The sequence below is a fragment of the Xenopus laevis genome, chromosome 3L (assembly GCF_017654675.1).
Source record: "Xenopus laevis strain J_2021 chromosome 3L, Xenopus_laevis_v10.1, whole genome shotgun sequence".
Classification (NCBI taxonomy): Eukaryota; Metazoa; Chordata; class Amphibia; order Anura; family Pipidae; genus Xenopus; species Xenopus laevis.
Genome location: NC_054375.1, coordinates 89,836,828 through 89,858,720, shown reverse-complemented (window position 1 = coordinate 89,858,720; position 21,893 = coordinate 89,836,828). Strand labels below are relative to the sequence as shown.

The 21,893-nt window shown below is 35.2% G+C and overlaps 1 protein-coding gene and 1 long non-coding RNA gene across 6 annotated transcripts in view; one reads left to right on the top strand and one right to left on the bottom strand.

Moving 5' to 3' along the window:
• The window catches only part of sfmbt2.L (Scm like with four mbt domains 2 L homeolog), a 125,782-nt gene that overhangs the window by 66,363 nt on the left and 37,526 nt on the right, over nt 1-21,893 (bottom strand). For all 3 annotated transcript variants that reach the window (XM_018252749.2, XM_018252750.2, XM_018252748.2), the window contains exons 3-4: nt 15,178-15,272; nt 7,688-7,928 (exon numbers count right to left, since the gene is read on the bottom strand). In XM_018252749.2, the coding sequence (XP_018108238.1) occupies nt 7,688-7,928; nt 15,178-15,272 (336 nt within the window). The remainder of the gene's footprint in view (nt 1-7,687; nt 7,929-15,177; nt 15,273-21,893) is intronic.
• LOC121401519 overlaps nt 1-21,893 on the top strand; it is a 301,118-nt gene that overhangs the window by 274,554 nt on the left and 4,671 nt on the right. The window lies entirely within an intron of this gene.

Sequence of the window (21,893 nt, the reverse complement as noted above, 5' to 3'; positions counted from 1 at the left end):
AAATATCTGAAAACAAAGATTGTTCAGTATCATGGTTTAGAGAAGGCTACAAAAAGCTATCTCAGAGGTTTAAACTGTCAGTTTCAACTGTAAGGAATGTAATCAGGAAATGGAAGGCCACAGGCACAGTTGCTGTAAAACCCAGGTCTGGCAGGCCCAGAAAAATACAGGAGCGGCATATAAGGAGGATTGTGAGAGATCACCTCCAAAGACCTGCAAGAACATCTTGCTGCAGATGGTGTATCTGTTCATCATTCTACAATTCAATTTGCACAAAGAACATCTGTATGGCAGGGTGATTTTGCAAAAGGAGGCTCAACTAATTATCAATGTAATACCTCTGTTGGGGTGCCCAAATTTATACATCTGTCTAATTGCTGTTAATCCAATAAACTTTATGTCACTGCTGAAATACTACTGTTTCCATAAGGCATGTTATATATCAGAAGGAAGTTTCTACTTAGAAAGCTCAGCCAATTATAAAAAAAAAAAAAAAAAAAAAAAATTAAGAAGGGTTCCCAAACTTTTTCGTATGACTGCAAATGCAAGTAAGTTCCATATGGCATACATTAAATGAAAAGAAACTTGTGGCTTAGAGCTTGTGCCTAGCGCTACTGGACATGCTAAGGTGCAAAGTACAGGGTGCATGGACGCAAGGGATCTCTGGACTTAACCAACAACCACAGACTCAATTTACAGAACAGTGAAAGAGTGTTTCATCCTAACTGATCTTCTAGCTAGGATTTCATGGGTATAAACAGACATTAATACCCAAATCTTAATTATAAATCAGTCTGATGCCCCCAATACTTTTCCATGGTACCCCAGGGGATGATAGATTTAGGGAACCACTGCCTTAGCATGTTGTACCTACATTGCATATCGTGCACCTACAGAATCACACAATACCATTGACATTGGCACACCGGGGACCAACACCCTTCACACCTACACTTAGGGGCAGATTTATCAAAATATGAGGTTAGAGCGCATTGCAAAAAAATCTAACCCACTTTCTATTCATTCCAATGGGTTTTTTAAAAGTGAATTTATAAAATGGTGAACTCTAACTTTCACTCACTAATAAATTCACTTCTAAATATCTCATAGGAATGAATAGAAAGTGGCAGGGCCAGATTTACATAGCGGGCACCGCTAGGTCCACTACTGTTCATCTCCTCTGTCCCCTACCTTTCATTTGTGCACATGCACACATTTTCATCAGCTTGGGAGCACTGGAGATTGGCGCTGTGGCAAACTCTAATCTCACGTTTTGATAAATCTGTCCCTTATTGTTTAAACCAGCATCACAGCTTGCAAGTGATTTCCCACATTTGGGAACACAAGGTAAATAGCATGAAATTTATATATGCAATTTTTCAGAATTTTTGGAATAAGTCTGCATTTTGAGTGTAAAAAATGGCAATTTGTATTTGTTTTTGGACCAAGTATTTTGCACTTGCAATAAAGGGCACCAGTCACCCCAAAACTGTTTCCCTCACCGGAGGTGTTCTGAAAAAATGCCCCCTTAAGTGCTAGGCCACCTACACCATGAGGGAACTCCCAGTGAGGCCGGCCAAGCATAGTGGTGTCTTGCATGATGAGTGCTGCTCCAACAACACTTGTTATGCGCATAACGAGTGAGAACTCTAGCACTATTCTCAGTGCTACAACACGGCTGCTCGCACCAGGAGATACTGCCCAGTATTGGTAGCCAAGCACTTGGGGGGGGGATTTTTGAAAATGAAACATTTGTTTTCTCTAACCAGCGTGTAGGCTTTATTAGCCCGCACCTCTGCAGTGGAAAACAATTTTGCAGCGAATTACTAAATTAACATGGCTGGTAACAAGGGTAATAAGTGACAGTAAACAGTAAAGTGACAGTAAAGTGATGCAAAACAGTATATACATAAAACCATAATATTTGCTTTGAGTAAAAGAAGGCCTTGTTGAACATACTAATATCCATTTGTAAAAATACATTATTTAAACAGGTACAGGTATCAGGTTATTTCCTTTGTCTTGCTAAGTGTTTCAAACTCTATGAATTATTCCATTAAACCTTAATGTCCTTAAATTAAACCTTAAATATCATGCAGTAATGGAATAAGTAGATTTTATAAAGGACCTCTAATAGAGGACCTCTATATGTATATATACATATACACACACATATCACCAGGCATTTCTGCATAAGCTCTACAGTAATGCATTTATTACCCATGCAAAAATCATTTTCATTTAGAAGTATAGTATAATACCTTCCAGAGGACTTTATCCAAGACTGAACCTGCAAGACCCAATATATTTTTAATTCATGTATTGCTGGCAAATAATAATCATGTTAGCAGATATTCTTTCTATGCAACAAGGCTAGCATAAATTATAAATATATTTTAAAAAATATTTTGATTAAAAAAAGAATTTGTTGTTGAGGAGGCATAATACTGCCTAGGTAGAAGCCTAGCAAAACACAGAATCTAATCTTGCTTATCTTATTTTCCTCCATTAGACTATTTTAGGAAATGACACCTACAGTAATTTTAAACGTTTTTATGCCAGTTGTTTTGTAGCTTCGTGTGCAGGGGATAAAAACAAACAAAATCACAAAATTTCCCACAGGCACTACAGTAGTATATATGGATGAGTGGCAGTAATAATGATAGAGTTGCTTTGACTGATATCCAAGGCCAGTTTCCATGTTTAGCAGATTTCCCCTGCTGTTCATTTTAACTCCATGAAAAACTAATAGTATTCCTTTAGCAAAACTTTTATTATAACTCTTTTTTCATAATGACAATGCTACACATGAAATTTGTCAGCATTTTGTCTCCACAACATTTTTGAGAAAAATCGTGGAGCTGAAACCTAGACAAACTCCTAGAAGTAGCATAACCCTAAAAGTCAATTGAACGAACTTAAGGATTAATCAGTCGTAGTGGCTGATGAATTCGTTAGCTTTAAGTATCGGATGGCTTATTAGCAAGTGAGGGAATACAGGGTAATGGAATATAGCTCATAGTACAAGTTGACCCAGGGACTAGTCTGATCTTGGAGTCAGGAAGGAATTTTTAACCCTCTGAGGCAAATTGGAGAGGCTTCAAATGGTTTTTGTTTTGCCTTCCTCTGGATTGACTGGCAGTTAGGCAGGTGTATTACTGTGTATTACATTTTCAAGTTGTTATGCCTAATTAAATCCCCTAGTTTTATTTAATTTCCTCAATTGCATTACTTTTTCAAATAAAATGCGATATTTAGTTAGTCTGTCATGTCTAAAAGTGAAAATATGAAACATCTGTGCAGACTGGCAATGTAGTGATGGATTAGGATGGACATGGATTTGTGGCGAATTTCCGCATTTTGCCACCTGCGAATTGTTTTGCGAAACTGCTGAGAAAATTCACTGGCGGATAACATTTGCTTCGACATTTGTAGTATATACAGGAAAAATATGTTTACTAGTTACTCATATGAAATTCAACAGGTCAAACTTTGTTATTCTTATTTGTACATATTATATATACACACTTGCGGTTGAAGGCCACTGTCTGAGCCAAACATAGATCCGTCAATTCCATACCTCCCAACTGCCCCGTTTTCAGTGTGAAAGTCCCGCTTTTCACAACTCAACCTGCAGTCCGCGTTTGTACAGAAAAGTCCTGACTTTCTCTGCACTGAACAGCCAGAAAAAGAAACAAAGTTTCTTACTTAATTGGCTTTTGGCAGAGCGCCCACAACAGCCACCAGGTGCAACTAAGATACTTTGTAACAATTTTGAGATAGGCAAATAAGTAATTGTAACAATTTAGATAAGGAAGTCCCTTGGGTAAATTTGGACTCACAGCTTAAAGTGCAATTCATTAGCAAAACTGTAATAAACCAGAAGAAAAAACAACAGAAATATTTTCAAACTTTCCTAACCTGACAAATTTTGTAAAATGAACATGGTAATTAGGGGGTGTGGTCACAAAAATGAGCGTGGTCAAAAAATTGACGCGCTACATACGCAAATGTTTTTGTCCCTCTTTTTATTTCCAAAATGGTGCGAGGTATGTAATTCATTTAAGTATGTTAAACTCATGAAAGGTATGAGAGGCAATTGTCCAATGTCCATTTGTGGTCACATTTGTACTACAACAAAATATTCAGCAGCATTGTTCATATACATATATTTTGAGGGGGATTTTAAGGGTATGACTATACAAACAAACATATATTTCAAGAAATGCACTGCACTTCATTAATAACTTAGCCACAAGTTTAAAAATGATTTGCCTTGCATACAAATCGATAGGGAGGGTTACTTACATATTGTTTATATTTTTATATGTCAAAGATTCACCAGTTAATAACTCTCATCACAACAACAACATTTTTTTTTGAGTTACAGAAAGAATAAATGGGCAGCACAGTGGGTAGGACTGCTGACTTGCAGCACTGGGGTCTTGAGATTTCGGCCTGGGGCCTACCTGCAAGAAGTTTGCATTTTATAAGTGTGGGTTTATTATAAGCTTAACTGGGGCAAGGTCTGATGGTGATAATGAAAAAGCTCTATAAAGTGCTGTGTAAATGTGTCGGCTATATAAATAACAATAAGAAAATATTAATGTACAAGTGAACTCTGTGCTTCATACAGAATTTAGACTTTGCTGTTATTATAATAACCTCTTTCTGCAATGCTAGTACAAGTGAACAGCTTCAATTACTTTTATATCATTCCTAGAGTGTGTATAAACCACAAACCAAACTCCCTTGGTTCTCCATACGATTATTCTGTAAAGTGGCATTAGTTTGAAATCATGTCAGACTTATTTTTGACAGTAGTTTCCAGGGACCTCCCGTAGTGTTGACTTTGCGATACACTAAAATAGGCCTGTAAGAACCACACCTCCCATATACGGCATGTTTAATGGCAAAATATATCTTAATGTCCTTAAAACTGAGTCTTAAAGATATTTGTTAACACCCTCATTAATTCATATAAAGGCCCAGAGATCAGGAACTCTGCTATACAAATGTTCAAAAAGCTCAGTAAAGACAATGAATACGAACTGCCATGAATGGACAATCAAGGTTTTTGGGGAGGACAAGTTATAGTTTGTTATTTGTCAAACATCACTGATGACATAGTAAGGTAAAGTGACCAAACGATAACAATGACAGGGACAGAAACAGTAACCTTCATAAAATAATTCAAACATAAACCTTAAGATGTTGCAGCAGTTCAGATGTGAATACACTGGCAGGGAATTACATTCGAGGCATGTACTATCAACAGACAGCAACTTATAAATGTATCTTTCAGCAACATCTCAGGAAATCATAAGACCTCAACAAAATAAAAGCATGAGATTCCTATATAGGGTTTATTTTGTAGTTGTAGTCAACAAGAAATGACCATTTATTTCATGTAGATGTAATATGACACTTAGCTCTCTTCAAATGTATCAGGAGGTTTCGTTCCTCAGTTCAAATGAGCCCTTTCGATCAGTAGTTTTACCTTTATCTACATATATTATTGGATATTCAGACCACAAAAAAAGGAAGAGCCATGTCCCAACTACAGACTTAACATGAGAGATGACTAAATTTAGTTGGGAATTTTTTTTTTATCTCATAGTGCTGATCAATTAATTCTTGAGAAAATCACTGCCAGAATGCATTTGCTATAGCTGGATTTGGCTATTGTCATAATGGTTGTGATATACTGCCCCAAAACATAAAATTATTTACAGTTTGTGAGGAACTAAGGTAATAAGAGACATTTCCTGATAAACAGTACTGTAAAACTATTTCATTGTTATTAATGAATGCATAATCTCTTTTAGGTGACCACACAGGGGCAGATTTAATCTGCCGATTGGGCAGTTTACCTGCCAGTGTATAGGGCCCTCCCAGAGTGATATCTGACCAAATCATGTCCAGATCTGGATGATGTGGTCCTTCTCCCATTGGCTGTTATGCCCATCATTGTAATCAAATTGTTGGTGGGCATATTGGTGGGAAGATATGCATATTTGGCTACCTTGCCAAAAGCGGATCTTATAATGTATAGCCAGCTTTATAGTCTGTACCAGGACCTTCTTGGTAAGTGATGTTAAAAGTGCATAATAGACAACCCTAGATCTGACAATGGCATAAATACAATCACCTCTAGAAAATGTGGTGTGGTCTTTAAATGGGTTGTTTACCTTTAAATTAACTTTTAGTATGATGTAGAGATTGATACTCCGAGACAATCTGCAATTGGTTTTCATTTTTTATGATTCTTATGTCTTTATGGTTTTTAAGTGATTTAGCTTTTTATTCAGCAGCAACCATTAAATTGCAGCAGACTTCCAGAGGGAGAACTACAGATATATGACAAAACTTACAACAAGCATAAGTTCCCATTGCATTGGCTTTTTGCAACAGTATGATCTGCTTTCCTGCAGAACCATTGAACTACTTACATAACGAAGGTGATAGGAGCTGGACGGAGGGAGATTATGCCTCAATATATTATGAATAGGTTTCTAACATGTCAGTAAATTGATTATGATTAGGCATGAGAAGTCGCTAGCAAGTATGAATACATACAGCGTTTTTCAGAATTATTACCTGGGAACTAGCATGCAAGCACAAATATATACTGTACAGTGAGAGATTTTAGTGTTTAAGTAATCATGCCGACAGCAACCAACATGCACATTCTATCTATTAAACAAATCTCTTATTATCATTTTGCTAATCATTCAGGAAAATATTTTTCCATAAATATTTTTCCCATAAGGAAAACATTTATAAGTTACCATTAAAATGCATGAAGCCACAAATCAACTTACTAATCTAGTTTCTAATAATGCATGCTTTGCTTTAAATGCACAGATGTAAAGTACTCTCCCCCGACAGCTTCAGGAAATAGCAATGCATCTGAGAGCAAACTTATTGTAGGGCACAGTTATTTGCCAATTTTAACAGCCTATTAAGCATTGTATCATAGCATACTACAGTATAGAATAAATAATTTAAAGTAAAGAAAAAAGAAGAGTAACTATACACAATGTCCCCTTTTGACTTTTCTGTAAATAATGCAAAATGCATTTGTGGCTGTATCTGTACAACTTAACCAGCATTGAAACTTCACAATGAAACTGATGAAAAAATGCTATTCACCAGCTCTTCTTGAACTACATTTCCCATAATCTTCAGTCACATGACTGGGGGCAGCTGGGAAATTGACAAAATGTCTAGCCCCATGTCAGATTTCAAAATTTAATATAAAAAAATCTGTTTGCTCTTTTGAGAAATGGATTTCAGTGCAGAATTCTGCTGGAGTAACACTATTAACTGATGTGTTTTGAAAAAAACATGTTTTCCGATGACAGGATCCCTTTAATATTTAAAATCTCCTATAGATGCTGCCTAGATGAATGGCAGGAGGAATAGTCCTTAAGAAATGATACTGTTGTAAATTAGACACAATCATATTTACTAAAAAAAGATTATTTTTGATAAAACTTTAATTATATCTTCTCCTATGATCACTTGAGATTTATAAAATACTTATAAAGTCCTAAACTTGCAAATATACAAATATAATAGCATAGTAACACTAGGCCATTACATTCCTATGATCCTAATCAATTTCCCTAGGTATACCCATAAAACAAAAAGAGTTGGTAGATGCACTGTAGCCATGTCTTACCATCTGGAGGCATCAGTAGTTTATTGTTCTGAGTACACCAGCCAACGGGATGCAGATTTGCTGTCATTACATCACACCAGAAGTCAGCCTTGCGATCTTCTCCATAGCCACAATAGCGTAGCAGAAGTAACTGTCCACAAGTTGTAATGATAGTAGCTACCCAATAAGTGTCTGGATTGCTCTTATTGGCCACCTCAAGCTTCATCCCTGGTTGGAAACTGCTCTGAAGGCTGATTTCAACCTTGGGCAAGATAATAAAAAGGTTGAATGTTATTACATAATATATTATATATTATTTTGAACTTTATGTTGCAAAATGCTTAATTTTTCACAAAGGTTCAAAGTACCAACATTTATCTTTTATATAATCATGCCTATAATCAACACTCTGATTGACAAGAACTGTTAGAATACGTGGTGGTCTAGTGGTACGGAAAGGATGCCTGCCACAGTCATGGATGGGACACCCACCACTTCCTCTTCGGTCTTGTGCAGTTTCGGATTAGACACACACGCTGTGTCTGATGTCATTGCGCATGGCGCAAAAGTCAAATATTTTAAAGGGCTGCAGCCAATTGTTCGATGCCCAATGTAGGTCTATTTCTAATAGTTCATGGGTGCGATTTCTAGTCTGTCTGGTCTGTTTCCGGCCTCGCCTGTTCCTGGCCTTCCCTAGTTTGCTGCCTGTTCTGTAAGACCTGGCAGCTTCCGAGTAGCAGAGGGCTGCTTTCGAAGCAAAAGGCGGCTGTTATAGGCGGAGGTGTGAGCCGAGGCCTTGGGGTTTGTTCTGGGTTTGGGATACCTTATGTTACAAGAACAGTAATAATACTGTAGCTGGCATAACCAGGAATGCACTGCTTATGCCATGGTTATTTGTGGCTGTAAGCCAAGACAACACAGGAATATTGCGATTATCCATTTAAAGTAACGTTGAATCCCCAGATGTTATTGTACTACGAATTGCAGCACGCTTTTAAAATTGGTTCTGGGAGCAGTCTGTAGACTCAAGCTCAGCTTTTCACTACAAACAATTTTGCATTCCAAAAGCTCCACTCTGTAATATATATGTGCATTTATTGTTCTGCCCATGTGTATTTGAAAAACACATTTAAACTTGCATATGGTAGGTTTTTACTTTTGGAGCTGCTACACACAGAAGGTACCAATAAGTCTCTAATGCACAAAAATAGTATTCAGTTTGTGTTAGTACAGATTATCTATTTAACTTTAGGTTCACTCAATAATTATTACATTATTTTTAAAGACCATTTCCCATCAGAAGTGTGATTTAATCTCTTATGCTCTTCTCTGCATGGCTACACAGAAAACTTTATATTCTGGATCTATTCTCTTAGATCAGGCAAATCAAAGTATAACCAGCTGCTCAGATCAGGGGAACTTTATTACAATGAACAGCCAATCACAGGCTGACATTTTCTAAAATGTGGGTAAGGACTGGGTAAACCAAGGTAAAAAATATTAGTGGGTTTCATTTCCCTCACTCTTATTTTGCCCAGTCAGTCTTCACTGTATAATAAGTCAGCCCCTGTTGAGTCAAAAAGTGTTGTATTAGGTTTTACTGCGAATAACTCAGAAACTGGTAAAATGCATGTAAATCCACTAATTTCATGCAAAAGCCTCAGAGTAGAACGGTTTTTATATCAATTAATTTGTTGGGTTTAGCGCCCCTTTAAATAATGAAAAAGCAAAACCAATGTCAATCAACTGTAACATTTCTAGTTCACATTTATACACTTCAGTGTAAAGTGATACCACAGCTGCCAAATAAGTTATTATTATTTATATTTTATACCCTTCAGTGATAAATGCCACAGTTGCCAAATAAAAAACAATCCTTAAAAAATAATTAGCCTATTTTGTGGCTTAGCTCTACTTCGGTTTTGTATAAGGCAGTTTCAAGATACAGCAATCTGATCAGTCGCCTGCACTATGATCAGTGCCTCAGGACAGAGAAAGCACAACAAAGTCAGCATTTCTATAACACTAGCTTTGTCAGCACAGTTTCCTGTTTCAAGAAAAGGAAGTTTCGGTTTGAATAAAAAGCAAAAAACAAAACTAAATTCAAATAATAAAAAACAACATGACTGGCCCTGCCCTGTTCTGCGGGAGTAACAACATATTCTTCTAGAGTGGTGAAATTTTATTTTGCTTTCTTTAAAGGAATATATATATTATATATATTGCCATATTGGATACCCAGAAAAATAATATAATATTACCTACAATAATAACAATAACAAATGTTAGAATGCTTCCTTGGCTTTCTCAAGCAATATTTTTTGAGGTTGAATTGCAGCTACAATTGATTAATTACAAGAAAATAGCCACTCAAATATACATTTGACAGCCTACAATAGATAGTATGTACTGTGCACATAGCACACCAAGTGCCTTTTTAGTTAAAGGGGTGGTTCACCTTGAAGTTAAGTTTTAGTATATTATAGAATAGTTAATTCTAAGCTACTTTTCAATTCATCTTCATTTTTTCTTTTTTAAAGTTTTTTTCTTCTGACTCTTTGCAGCTTTCAAATGGGGGTCACTGATCCCATCTAAAAAATAAATGCTCTGTAAGGCTAGAAATGTACTGTTATTGCTACTTTTTATTACTCATCTTTCTATTCAGGCCTCTCCAACTCATATTCCAGTCTGTTATTCACATTTGTGACCTTACTGATGGAAAAGAACCAATAATACAATTTGCTCACAGTACCTCTGTAAATATATGCCAAACTAGCTTCATTTGCACTCCCACATTCTGTTATTTTGTTCAGTTAGCTATGTATAAACTTGACATTTAGACATAGTTTTGTATTTCATTTATTTAATATATAATATATACTTATAGTTACATAGTTAAATCGGATTGAAAAAGACAAAGTCCATCAAGTTCAACCCCTCCAAATAAAAACCCAGAATCCATATATATACACACACACACACACACACACACCTCCATACTTTTGCATAAATTATATATGGCCATATCTATACTAACTATAGAATTCAGTATCACAATAGCTTTTGATATTATGCCTGTCCAAGAAATCAACCAAACCATTCTTAAAAGCATTAACAGAATCAGCCATCACCCGGCAGTGCATTTCACAACCTCGCTGGGAAGAACCACCTACGTTGCTTCAAATGAAAGTTCTTTTCTTTTAGTCTGAAGGGGTGGTCTCTGGTACGGTGATCTTCTTTATGGGTAAAAAGGACTCCTGCTATTTGTCTATAATGTCCTCTAATGTACTTGTAAAGTGTAATCATGTCACCTCGTAAGCTCTTTTTTTCCAGAGAAAACAACCTCAACCTTGACAGTCTACCCTCATAATTTAAGTCTTCCGTCCCTCTAAACAGTTTAGTTGCACGTCTCTGCACCCTATTTAGCTCATTTATATCCCTCTTAAGGACTGGAGTCCAAAACTGCACAGCATACTCCAGGTGTGGCCTTAACAGGGACCTATAAAAAGGCATCATTATGTTTTCATCCCTTGAGTTAATGCCCTTAAAGAACTTTATTTGCTTTAGTAGCCACAGAATGACACTGCCGAGAATTAGACAACGTGTTATCTACAAAAAACCCTAGATACTTCTCATTTAAGGAAACTCCCAACACACTGCCATTTAGTGTATAACTTGCCTTTATATTAATTTGTCAAAGTGCATAACCTTGCATTTATCTACATTGAACCTCATTTTCCAGCATAGACAAATCACTCTGAAAAATGGCAGCATCCTGCATGGAACCTATAGTTCTGCACAAGTTAGTATCATCTGCAAAAATAGAAACGGTACTTCCATTGCCCACCTCCAGGTCATTAATAAACAAGTTGAAAAGCAAAGGACCTAGTACAGAGCCCTGCGGAACTCCACTAACAACAGTGGTCCAATCAGAAAATGTTCCATTTACCGCCATTCTTTGTAGTCTATCTTTTAGCCAGTTCCCTATCCAGGTACAAATACTATGTTCCAGGCCAACATTCCTTAATTTAACCAGAAACCTTCTGTGTGGCACTGTATCAAATGCTTTAGCAAAGTCTAAGTAAATCACATCCACTGCCATCCCAGAATCGAGGTCCCTGCTCACCTTCTCATAAAAAGAAATTAAGTTAGTCTGGCAAGATCTATTACGCATAAAACCATGCTAGAACAAACTCATAGTATTATGATTTGCTATGAAGTCCAGTATCTTATCCTTTTTCCTTTTTCTTCCAGTTCATATTCTACCTAGACTCAACCTCAAGATCACAAATAAACAACACTCAGATGCATGATGTCTAGCTCCATTCTGAATAAAATCTATAGTATAAAAACCCAACATGTCACTATTAAACAAATACTGGAGCAGAAGTGGAAGTGAAGACTTGGCAGTGTGCTTATCAATGTCAATGCTCAGGCTCTAAGTATGTGAAGCAATTTAATAGCAAAATCCTAACTTATAATTTTGGTTTCAGGCATCTGCAAGATTCGGTGTTATTTAAATTTTTACTTAGCCTTAACAGAAAAAGTTGTAAGTAGAATAACGGCAATGCCATGTTTTGGCTTGAAATACAGGGCGGTTTACATCTCCCATTACACTATATAAGCTTCAGTCAGAACGCTATTTTTCAACTAGCTTCTATCCTATGGCAAGAAATCCCACCATATCCGTATGTTTGTTTTACAAATCAGAAATCCAAATAAACAATATCCTATGCATAAAAAGTCAAGTAGAATGACCTGTTTTTAATGAAACTGAGCTGTCTGTCTGAGCACTGTCCATGTTAGTATTGTTCTTTATTGATAACGTTTTTTTTTATATATATCACAAACTGTTGGATGAGCATGCTATACAAAAAAACAAATCAGAGCTCGTCATTTTGTTCGACATCAGAATTCTTTTTGACATCAGAATATTTGTGATCTGCACATTTCTGAACATAATTATAGATATGCAAATACAGGCATGAGACTCTTTTATTCGATTCAAAGTAATATTCAAATAGTTTGTTAATAAAACATTTCTAAAAGTCAGTTCTGTACCTAATTTTTCTATTTTTATAAGCTCCTTATTTTCCAAGCCTCCACCCATATGTCCTATGAGGCTTCTACTGAAACTATTTAAAAAATCATAACATACTGAAAATTTTTAGTCAAATGTGACATAATATGAAGTAATTTAATTTCTGTTTCATCTGAACAACCCTTTCGTTTAATATAAATATTGATTGTACACAAATAAATGAGTTTTGAAATACAGCAATTCCTTTTTCCAGATTCCTATTTAAACAAACAATTCTTCATATTTTACAATTAGTTTTTCTTTGTAAAAAGACAGTATTTGTACTTAATGTTAACTTAGCTAATATAAATCCAAGGTGATTTAAAGTGTTTTTTTTTTTTTTTTAAAAAAAGTCATAAAGCTTCATGCTTTATGGCAAGACCCCTGATCCTATAAATTCCAGGTTCCAAACATTTTGAAATAAAGATATGATAGCTGCACATGATTTTGTTATAGTTGCTTCTTGGTTTTGTTGAAAGAGAGTTTATTATAATTTTAGTCAGGTTTCCAGTGACTCTCCTAGTATGTGTTAATGTTATATCCCCAACTGCTGTAGAAGGATACTTTAAAACTTTGTTGATACACTGGATTTATGAAAAAGACTTGCTAATCATTTCAAAGGTAGTAAGATTGTTTTATCATAGCACACTTGCCAGGGCTATAATCCACAGTGAGGGAAGAATATATTCCTCAAGTCCAAATATAAAAATATTTTGTTGAAAGTGAATTATCGGAAAAGAAAAATATTAACTCACTAAAAGTAAAGTGTGGTCCAGGTGCACCAGCCTCTGACCCTCAGCAAGGGGCAGTACCGTAACTAGAGGGTGGCGGGCCCTGGTGCGTGACGCGCAGCCGGGCCCCCGCCCCCCTCCGTACAGCCCGCATTTCAGTGGCGTGCGGGCTGCCGGGGGGCCCTGGCCCGCTCGCACCCCCTGCTCCCCCGGTAGTTCCGCCACTGGCAAGGGCAGCAAAATGTCATATATACCAGAGATGTATGGTATATTTGATCATGTATGTCACCAAAAAAGAATTAAGTATACACTGATTCCAATATTTTGGATTCGGACGAAGCCCTGAATCCTTCGTGAAAGATTTGGCCGAACACCAAACGAAATCCAAATCCTAATTTGCATATGCAAGTTAGGGCTGTGAAGGGAAAAAAAGAGAACTGCCTTTACTTCCTTGTTTTGTGATTTTTAGGATTCATTTTGTTTTGGCCAGCCACCAGGATTTGGCTGAATACAAATCCTGCTGAAAAAGGCAGGATCCTAAGCATATCGTGGATTTGGTGCATCCCTAAAAAACATTATTTAATATTGACCTACATAATTCTCTTTTGTATGCCGGAAATAGGGTGGGCACTCAAGAATATATTCTTACTCCCATTCATAAGATATGGATTAAAGCATTATTCCTAGGCTTTCAGGTGTAACTGGAGTAAAATCCCCAGCAAGTGGCAACCCTTGATGGGGGGAGGGGTGGATTATTTATCAAAATCTGAACATTTATGATAATTTTCAGAAAAATAGTCCGATCAAATCTGCAAAGATTTTTTCCCCCTTATTTATCAATACATTTTCCCCGAAAATTTTCCTGTCAGGAAAAAAGCTCTATAAAATTGTGAAATTTTGCCCGGAAACCACAAAATATTCGGATTATTGCATGAAACCCAGCTCAGATGAGGATATCTTCATGACTTCTTCCATTGACTTCAACATGAACTTTGCAGGATTGAGTTGGACTTTTAAGAACCTCTGGGTTTAATAAATTCCAAATTTTTTTCGAGTTTTTGGCATTTGGACTTTAATAAACAACCCCCTACATGTCGGGGGAACCCTGTGATGGTGAAAAATAGATAAAAACACGGTCAACTCTTCTTGTACAATTACAGATTTCCATTACACGCTTATTTTTTTCCAGGGGAAGTGAACATAAGAAATTACACTGCTTTTTATACATAGTATATGGCACATAATAGCTTAAGCTGTGTCAGTTTTGATGTTTTAGTTGTGAAAAAGAATGTGCCGACGTCAAAGTCTCTCTCTCACTTTGAATTATGTGCACTTCAAACTCTGCATCTTGTCACAACAACAACAAACCTTCTGCTTTTAAAAACAGCATGCCCACCCCAAGACGGCCATACTACATCATCAAAGATGATATATTCTTAATATAACATGGCATCAAGACATTTGAAAACGGATGCTGTGTTACTAATCTACTGGTGCTGTCACAATTAAACACCGATTTATAAACAACTGCTACAGAAATAGTCTGTATAATTCAGAAGTCTCACCTCAGCAATTAAACTGCGGCTGACAGAATTCGGCATTTAATGAAGCTCTAATGTTTTATTGTGACATTGTCCTTTCAAGTAAAATTTGAACCAATCTGTAGAAGATAAAGAAAGAAAGGAAGATCCAGTACATACATGTTTAAAAGAGGTGTGAGGCACGGCAGTTGAAGCAGATTCTTCCAGATACTCATCCCAGTTAAAATCTGTCTCTTCAATACTAGAACCATCATCTGTCAATGCAAGAAAGAAAGTTAGAGGAGAGCTTCTGATCATATGTAGTTCTGACAAGTTTTACTTTTGCTGTCAAAGTGTTGGTAATAATGTATAAAGTCGTGTGTTTTCGGGGAATAAGTGTTTTTAAATTACTTCTGAAAAAGCTGAGAACATTTAGTTTTGGTATGAAGGCAAGTGCAAGAACACTACGGACTAGAATTGCTTCTCTTAGTGCTCAAGCATATTTGTGCCTTGGCTATGACTAAATTCCTGAATTTTCCCAGATTTATAATGTATGTATATATATATATATATGTGTATATATATATATATATATATATATATATATATATATATATATATATATATATATATGTATATATATATATATATATATATATATGTGTATATATATATATATATATATATATATATATATATATATATATATATATATATAGATAGATATGAGTAAAGCATCCATAATTTGACAAAATGCAGAATGACAGAAATGTAATTTTACTTAAAGTGTTGTATTCCATGTAGCTGAAGAGTTTGGCATTTACATTAAAGGGGTTCTTCGCCTTTGAGTTACCTTTAAGTATGATGTAAAGAGTGATGTTTTCAGACAATTTGCAATTGGTTTTCATGTTTTATTATTTGTGGTTTTTTAGTTATTTCGCTTTTTATTCAGCAGCTCTCCAGTTTGCAAAGTCAGCAAACTGGTTGCTAGGGTCTAAATTACCCTAGCAACCATGCATTGATTTAAATGAGCGACTGGAATAAGTATAGGGGAGGGTCTGAATAGAAAGAGGAGTAATAAAAAGTAGCAATAACAATAAATGTATAGCCTTACAGAACTTTGTTTTTAAAGGGGGTCAGTGACCCCCATTTGAAAGATGGAAAGAGTCAGAAGAATAAGAAGGCAATTTAAAAATTATAAATAAATAAATAATGAAGACCAATTGAAAAGTTGCTTAGAATAAGTCATTCTATAACATACTTAAAGTTAACTTAAAGGTGAACCACCCCTTTAAGGCAGGTTTCAGTATACTCCTATAAATTACCCTTATCATTTATGAGAAATATGGAAACTTACATAGAAGAGCATTACTATGACAAACCAGAACAGGTTTCATTATATGTAAGGTTAAGTCTTTTTATATTGCACATTCTATGTGGTTAAAAGACCTGTAAGACTTAAAGAAGTACTTGATGGGTACAGAATTGTTCATAAACAACTTTAAAAAAAAAAAAATTGTGGAAAGCCTATGGGTTTATCATTGTTTATCTTGAAATATTTTAAATGGGGGGTCACTGACTACAGCAGTCTAAAAACGATTGCTCTGAGAGACTACAGTTTTATTGTTATTAGCTTATTAAGGATGCACAAAATCCAGTACGGTTTGGGATTCAGTCTTTTTCAGCAGGATTTGGATTCAGCCGAATCCTTCTGCCCGGCCAAACCGAATCCGAATCCTAATTTGGATTAGAAATCGCATGACTTTTTGTCACAAACCAAGGAAGTAAGAAATGTTTTTAGCTTCCAGAACCTAATTTGCATATGCAAATTAGGATTCGGATTCTGTTTGGCCTAATATTTCGCAAAGGATTTGGGGGTTTGGCCGAATCCAAAACAGTGGATTCGGTGCATCCCTAATTCGTATTGTTACTTTTTATTCCTTATCTTTCTGTTCATTTCCTCTCCTATTCATATTCCAGTTTCTCAGTTACACCACTGCCTGGTTGCCAAGGTAAATAACCTAGCAACCAGATAGCTTCTGAACAAAAATCCAAATAAGTGAAAAAATAAACAAAAAATGGAAACCAAATGCAAATTCTCTCTCTAAGAATATAAATGTTTACATCATACTAAAAGTTATAAACAACCCCTTTTGAATAATGATGATGATTTTGAATGAATCAAGAAAGAGAGATAATACACCTCTTTCTCATCTCTTTAGATGAGATTCCTGTTTCTTGTAACTCTCTGTAAGCAGGAACATAGTTATGTTATATCATTTTATATCATTAAAGAAGGTGCAAAAGGAATGGTAATTGTTTCTACTTTAGGCTGTGATCTATTTCTATTACAAGTCAATAATGCTAAACAAATTAGGATCTAACACCTTTTCTATTGCTTTTTCTATGTTTAATTATGAGAGGATAACATAATAATGGAATAATAACTATAGCCAGTTTCTAGTCATTACTTTGGCTCTGTTATTAAAGATAATATTTCCATCTCTGTAAAAGTATATTTAACTTAATAATGCCCCACACATTAAAACAAAGTAATTGTGTTATTCATTTCACAATAATCAAGCTATAACCGTGCTTCATATAAATAGTTTAGTAACAGATTATCTGATGCAGGTTACACTGAATTGTGCTGTTCCTATAGCAGTCCATAAAGCAAATGAAATGTGTGCAGATCTATGCATACAATCTATGGTTAAAATTTGGGCTATTTTACTTCTGGGGAATTCCTTTAACGAGTATTTATCTTGTTCAAGATTTGCATAGAAAGTCTAAATATGAACTTTGAGTTCATGTAGTGCTTGTTACTAAATAAGATTATATAATAAATGTGTTTATAATCAAATTCTCTGTTAACTTTCTTCCAATATATTTTCAGAAAAATGTACTGGCATGCTTTTCTGTTGAGGGAACAAATAGCTGCTAAAAAAAAGTGGCAAACAGAGAACAAAATATTCAATAATAAGGATACATACTTGCAATGTAAAATAATTATAAGCTGTTTTTATTTTTACCCCCTCTCTTTTTGGGAGATTTTACAATATTGTTTTAACGATGGCAAATTTTCTCCAGCATACTTTCGAGGGAAATTTGCGAATTTATTCGCCGGCGTCGAAACGGGCAAATTTGCCGCAAATTTGCACCTGGCGAATAAATTAGACCATCATGATTTGTTACATTTCTTCTTTTGTGTGCTTATTTTGTCTGCTTCTTTAGAAAGAAGTAATCAGATTTATAATCCCTTCACTGGCAATTTATAGCAACCTTCTATATATGCCTAAAATAGTGTCAAAAAAGGGGGATTTGCAAAACACACTTCAAATATGTTTGTGTTTTAAGGTTAAAGCTAAACAAATACTAAGAATATAAAGCAATGTATGTGCTGCTTTTCCTTCCAAAAGGAGACCCTCTTGAAATAAAATGACTTCTTCCTCAACAGAACTATAAATCATCCAAGAACATTAAAGAATTTTAAATATGCTTAAAAGAATTAAAATAAAACAATTTAGTTTGCAAATGAATCTCTAGTCAAACCCTGCAGCTTCTGTTATAGATGGCAGCAGACACTTATATAGCTATACAACAGCTGACATAGGCAATTAGCCAATCTGTCCTTCTAAGCAAGCTATCTTTATTTGTAATTACATTATCTAAAGGATGAAACTATCTGTCCTATGCATGGTTCATTCTATCCAGATATTTATTGTATATGCAAGATTCATTCCATCCAGATATTTATATTACATGCAAGGCTCACTTCATCCTAGGGATTTACTGAATCCACTATTTTAGGATTCAGCCAAATCCCGAACCGAATCCAAACTCTAATTTGCATATGTATATTAGGGAAACAAGGGGAAAAGAGAAAAAAATCATTTTTGACGTATGTGTTTATTTACATGAAGCAGGGTTTTACATATGAGTCCTTTTATGTGATATCTTTTTATAGAGACCTACATTGTTTGGGAGGTATAGTTTTCCTTTAAGTGAAAATGCAGACCTTCTAAAATCTCTCCCCTCTGCAAAGAAGAAATCTGTTCCAAAATCGTAACAGTTAAGGAACTGATGTCATGAAACTGTTTAAAATCTACAGGTAAAAAATAATTTTCTGTTCCTTTTTTATAGCTCGTAAAACATGATTGAGGTATATTTAAGAGTCTTCATTCAACATATTTAATGCCACATTCCAGCAAAAATGTAGTTAAACCTACACATATATCTTCACCAAACTGTCAACTTAGAGACAAAAGATTTCCCTGTCCCATAAAGCTTACAATCTAAGCACCTAATATTTCATGTAACTATACTTTGTATTTATTATTTTATCAATCCCGGTTTGTTCTATTAATTTATTGTTCTGCTGTACAGTGCATAGTACATAAGTAGTGCTATGCAAACAAAAATATATACAACATATATAAACATACATATAAGCCAATGCTGGAATTGGGGAGGGATGCACAGGGATACCATTCCTTAATTTCTTTATTTCTGTGAAATAGCCTCCCCTCAGTGGGGATGCAAGAGTTTTGAATCCTGCCCGGGCCTAGGGCGGCTTAATTTTAGGGACAGCATGCCGCCCCCTGCATCCTAATCTATATTGGGAACTCCGAGTTCCCTGCGCTATGGAGGATGTGCGTGTGGCCAGCGGGCGCTAGGACCTGAGGCCTTGGAGCACTGCGCAAGTTAATCCGGCCCTGATCCCGGAACTGTCTTTTGCTCCTCTCCACTGCTGCATGCAAATACAATGCAGAGGTAAAATATAATATAGTAAAATATATAGAGGATTAAAGGAGAGAAAAGATTGCTAGGAGAGAAGTAGAAAAGATAGAGAAGTGTTAAACAGTTAAAGAATGTGGAGGCATCAGAGAGGGTTATAGAGAGAAGGATAGAAGAAGAAAACAGGGGAAACAAAAAAGGGAAAATTAAGGTATTAAACAGCAGCAGATTAAGGAGTAGTGAGAGAATGATATACATGAAATAATCTTGGGTAATACAGAATATGATGGAGTTGTGCTATGTTATGACACACAAAATGTGCTGTGTTTGCAGTAGCTGAATTGGCAGCCAAGAAAATCATATGCACAATTTTCATTTTAGGGTTCCTCCACATTTTTCACTCCAATTCAAGTATGGATAAAAACACACAAGTCTCCTTTAAAATATCTAATAATCCCGTTCTGACAACTAACAGGTCGCATGCCCCAAGGAGAAGAAATCCTATGCACTCACCAACAGTATGTTAATATATATTTAGGGAATGTTGTGCATAATTCAAACAATGCCCAAACAAGCATTTGAGTTGGCCTACATAATCAAGGATCATGAGCAGAGCCTTCTGACAGTTTGCCGTTTTTGTTCCCACATCAAAACATATTTTTATCAGATTAAGAAAATAGGGCTCATTTACTCAAAGTAAAGCAGTATTCTCAAAATCTGCTCAAAAAGTGCCAGTGTAATATGTTTTAATTCTGTTACTTTTTCACACTGATTGATAAATATGCTAGTAAATTTCCAAACCTTTATTGATAATGATGATCATTTTCAGAGCAGCATAATAAAGAGCAAATCTTTATTGGTAAAAAATGGATGTTAAGTTTAGTTATTCCTTAATATTACAAAACACTACATATCCATGACTCTGGCATTTGCTATAGCCCTGCTGCACAAGAATTGAAATGCTGGTAAGACAGAATGCAAATTCCATTGTATCTGCCAACTGTTCAAACAAAATTCCCCAGAATATTATATTTCAGGAAGTACTCTTTCATGCACAGTAAAAATAGTATACATTTACCAAAAGTGATACTAACCATGAAATCATTCTATTTCTATTTTTATTTTGAATAATATTTCTCAACATATTGCAATGTATCCTTACATATGTGCAAGCATTCCGTTTGGTCCTTTATTTTTAGCATAACGTACAGTTAAATTAGATTATTCAGAATCCCATCCATTTTCATGTTCATCATTAGAGGCAGTTAGGAATTGTCCCTAAGGCATATGAATGGCTTTAAAACTTACAAAGAACCTTTTATTTTACTGAATTTCTGCTCTTCTGGAATAAGGGAATCTAGAAGCAGTTTTTGCTTTGAAAACATAACACCCCAAGCATGTTAATAAAAACTCCAACCAAATATAAACAACTAGTGCCACATTATATTATAGTCTTATAGTTTGTGACACTTATATGTGCATGGAATGATGTCTTCCCTAGATGTCCTCATGACAATACAAACTAACATTTAATGGTATACTGGAGATCTCATCCCTAAATAGACTGTAGAGGTACACAAACACCTATAGAGTTAGGCACACACCTGACTAAATATTCTCCTGACTATCCTGACTAAGTATTTTATCAATCATTGTTACTAGTATTGATTAAACAACAACATATTCCTTAGAGTCTTTAGCTGTGCAGCAAAAAAGGTACCATCCTATCAAATTCTATCTTAGTTAGGATAAAGTACAAGACACTGTTTTTTTATTATTAAAAATGTAAATTATTATATTATTTTATATATATATATATATATATATATATATATATATATATATATATATATATATATATATATATGTATATATTCATTTTAACAGCAATCTGATGAACTGTTGCCCTTTTAATGCATCAATTTCTCCTAGATGGTACAGCATATATGGTCTGCTACAAATATGCCTCTTTTTTTCTGTTTACTCCACTGCCAGTGGTATTTCCTTATTTTCAGCACTGTGTTAGGAATGAGTGAGCAGATGAGAAAACCTAGAGACTTTAAAGTGTATTTTTCAGTTGTAATAATCCATAGGTTATGCAAAACTTTCCCAAGATATGATTTAAACAACGTTCATAGGGTTTCATTTGATGAACTCAC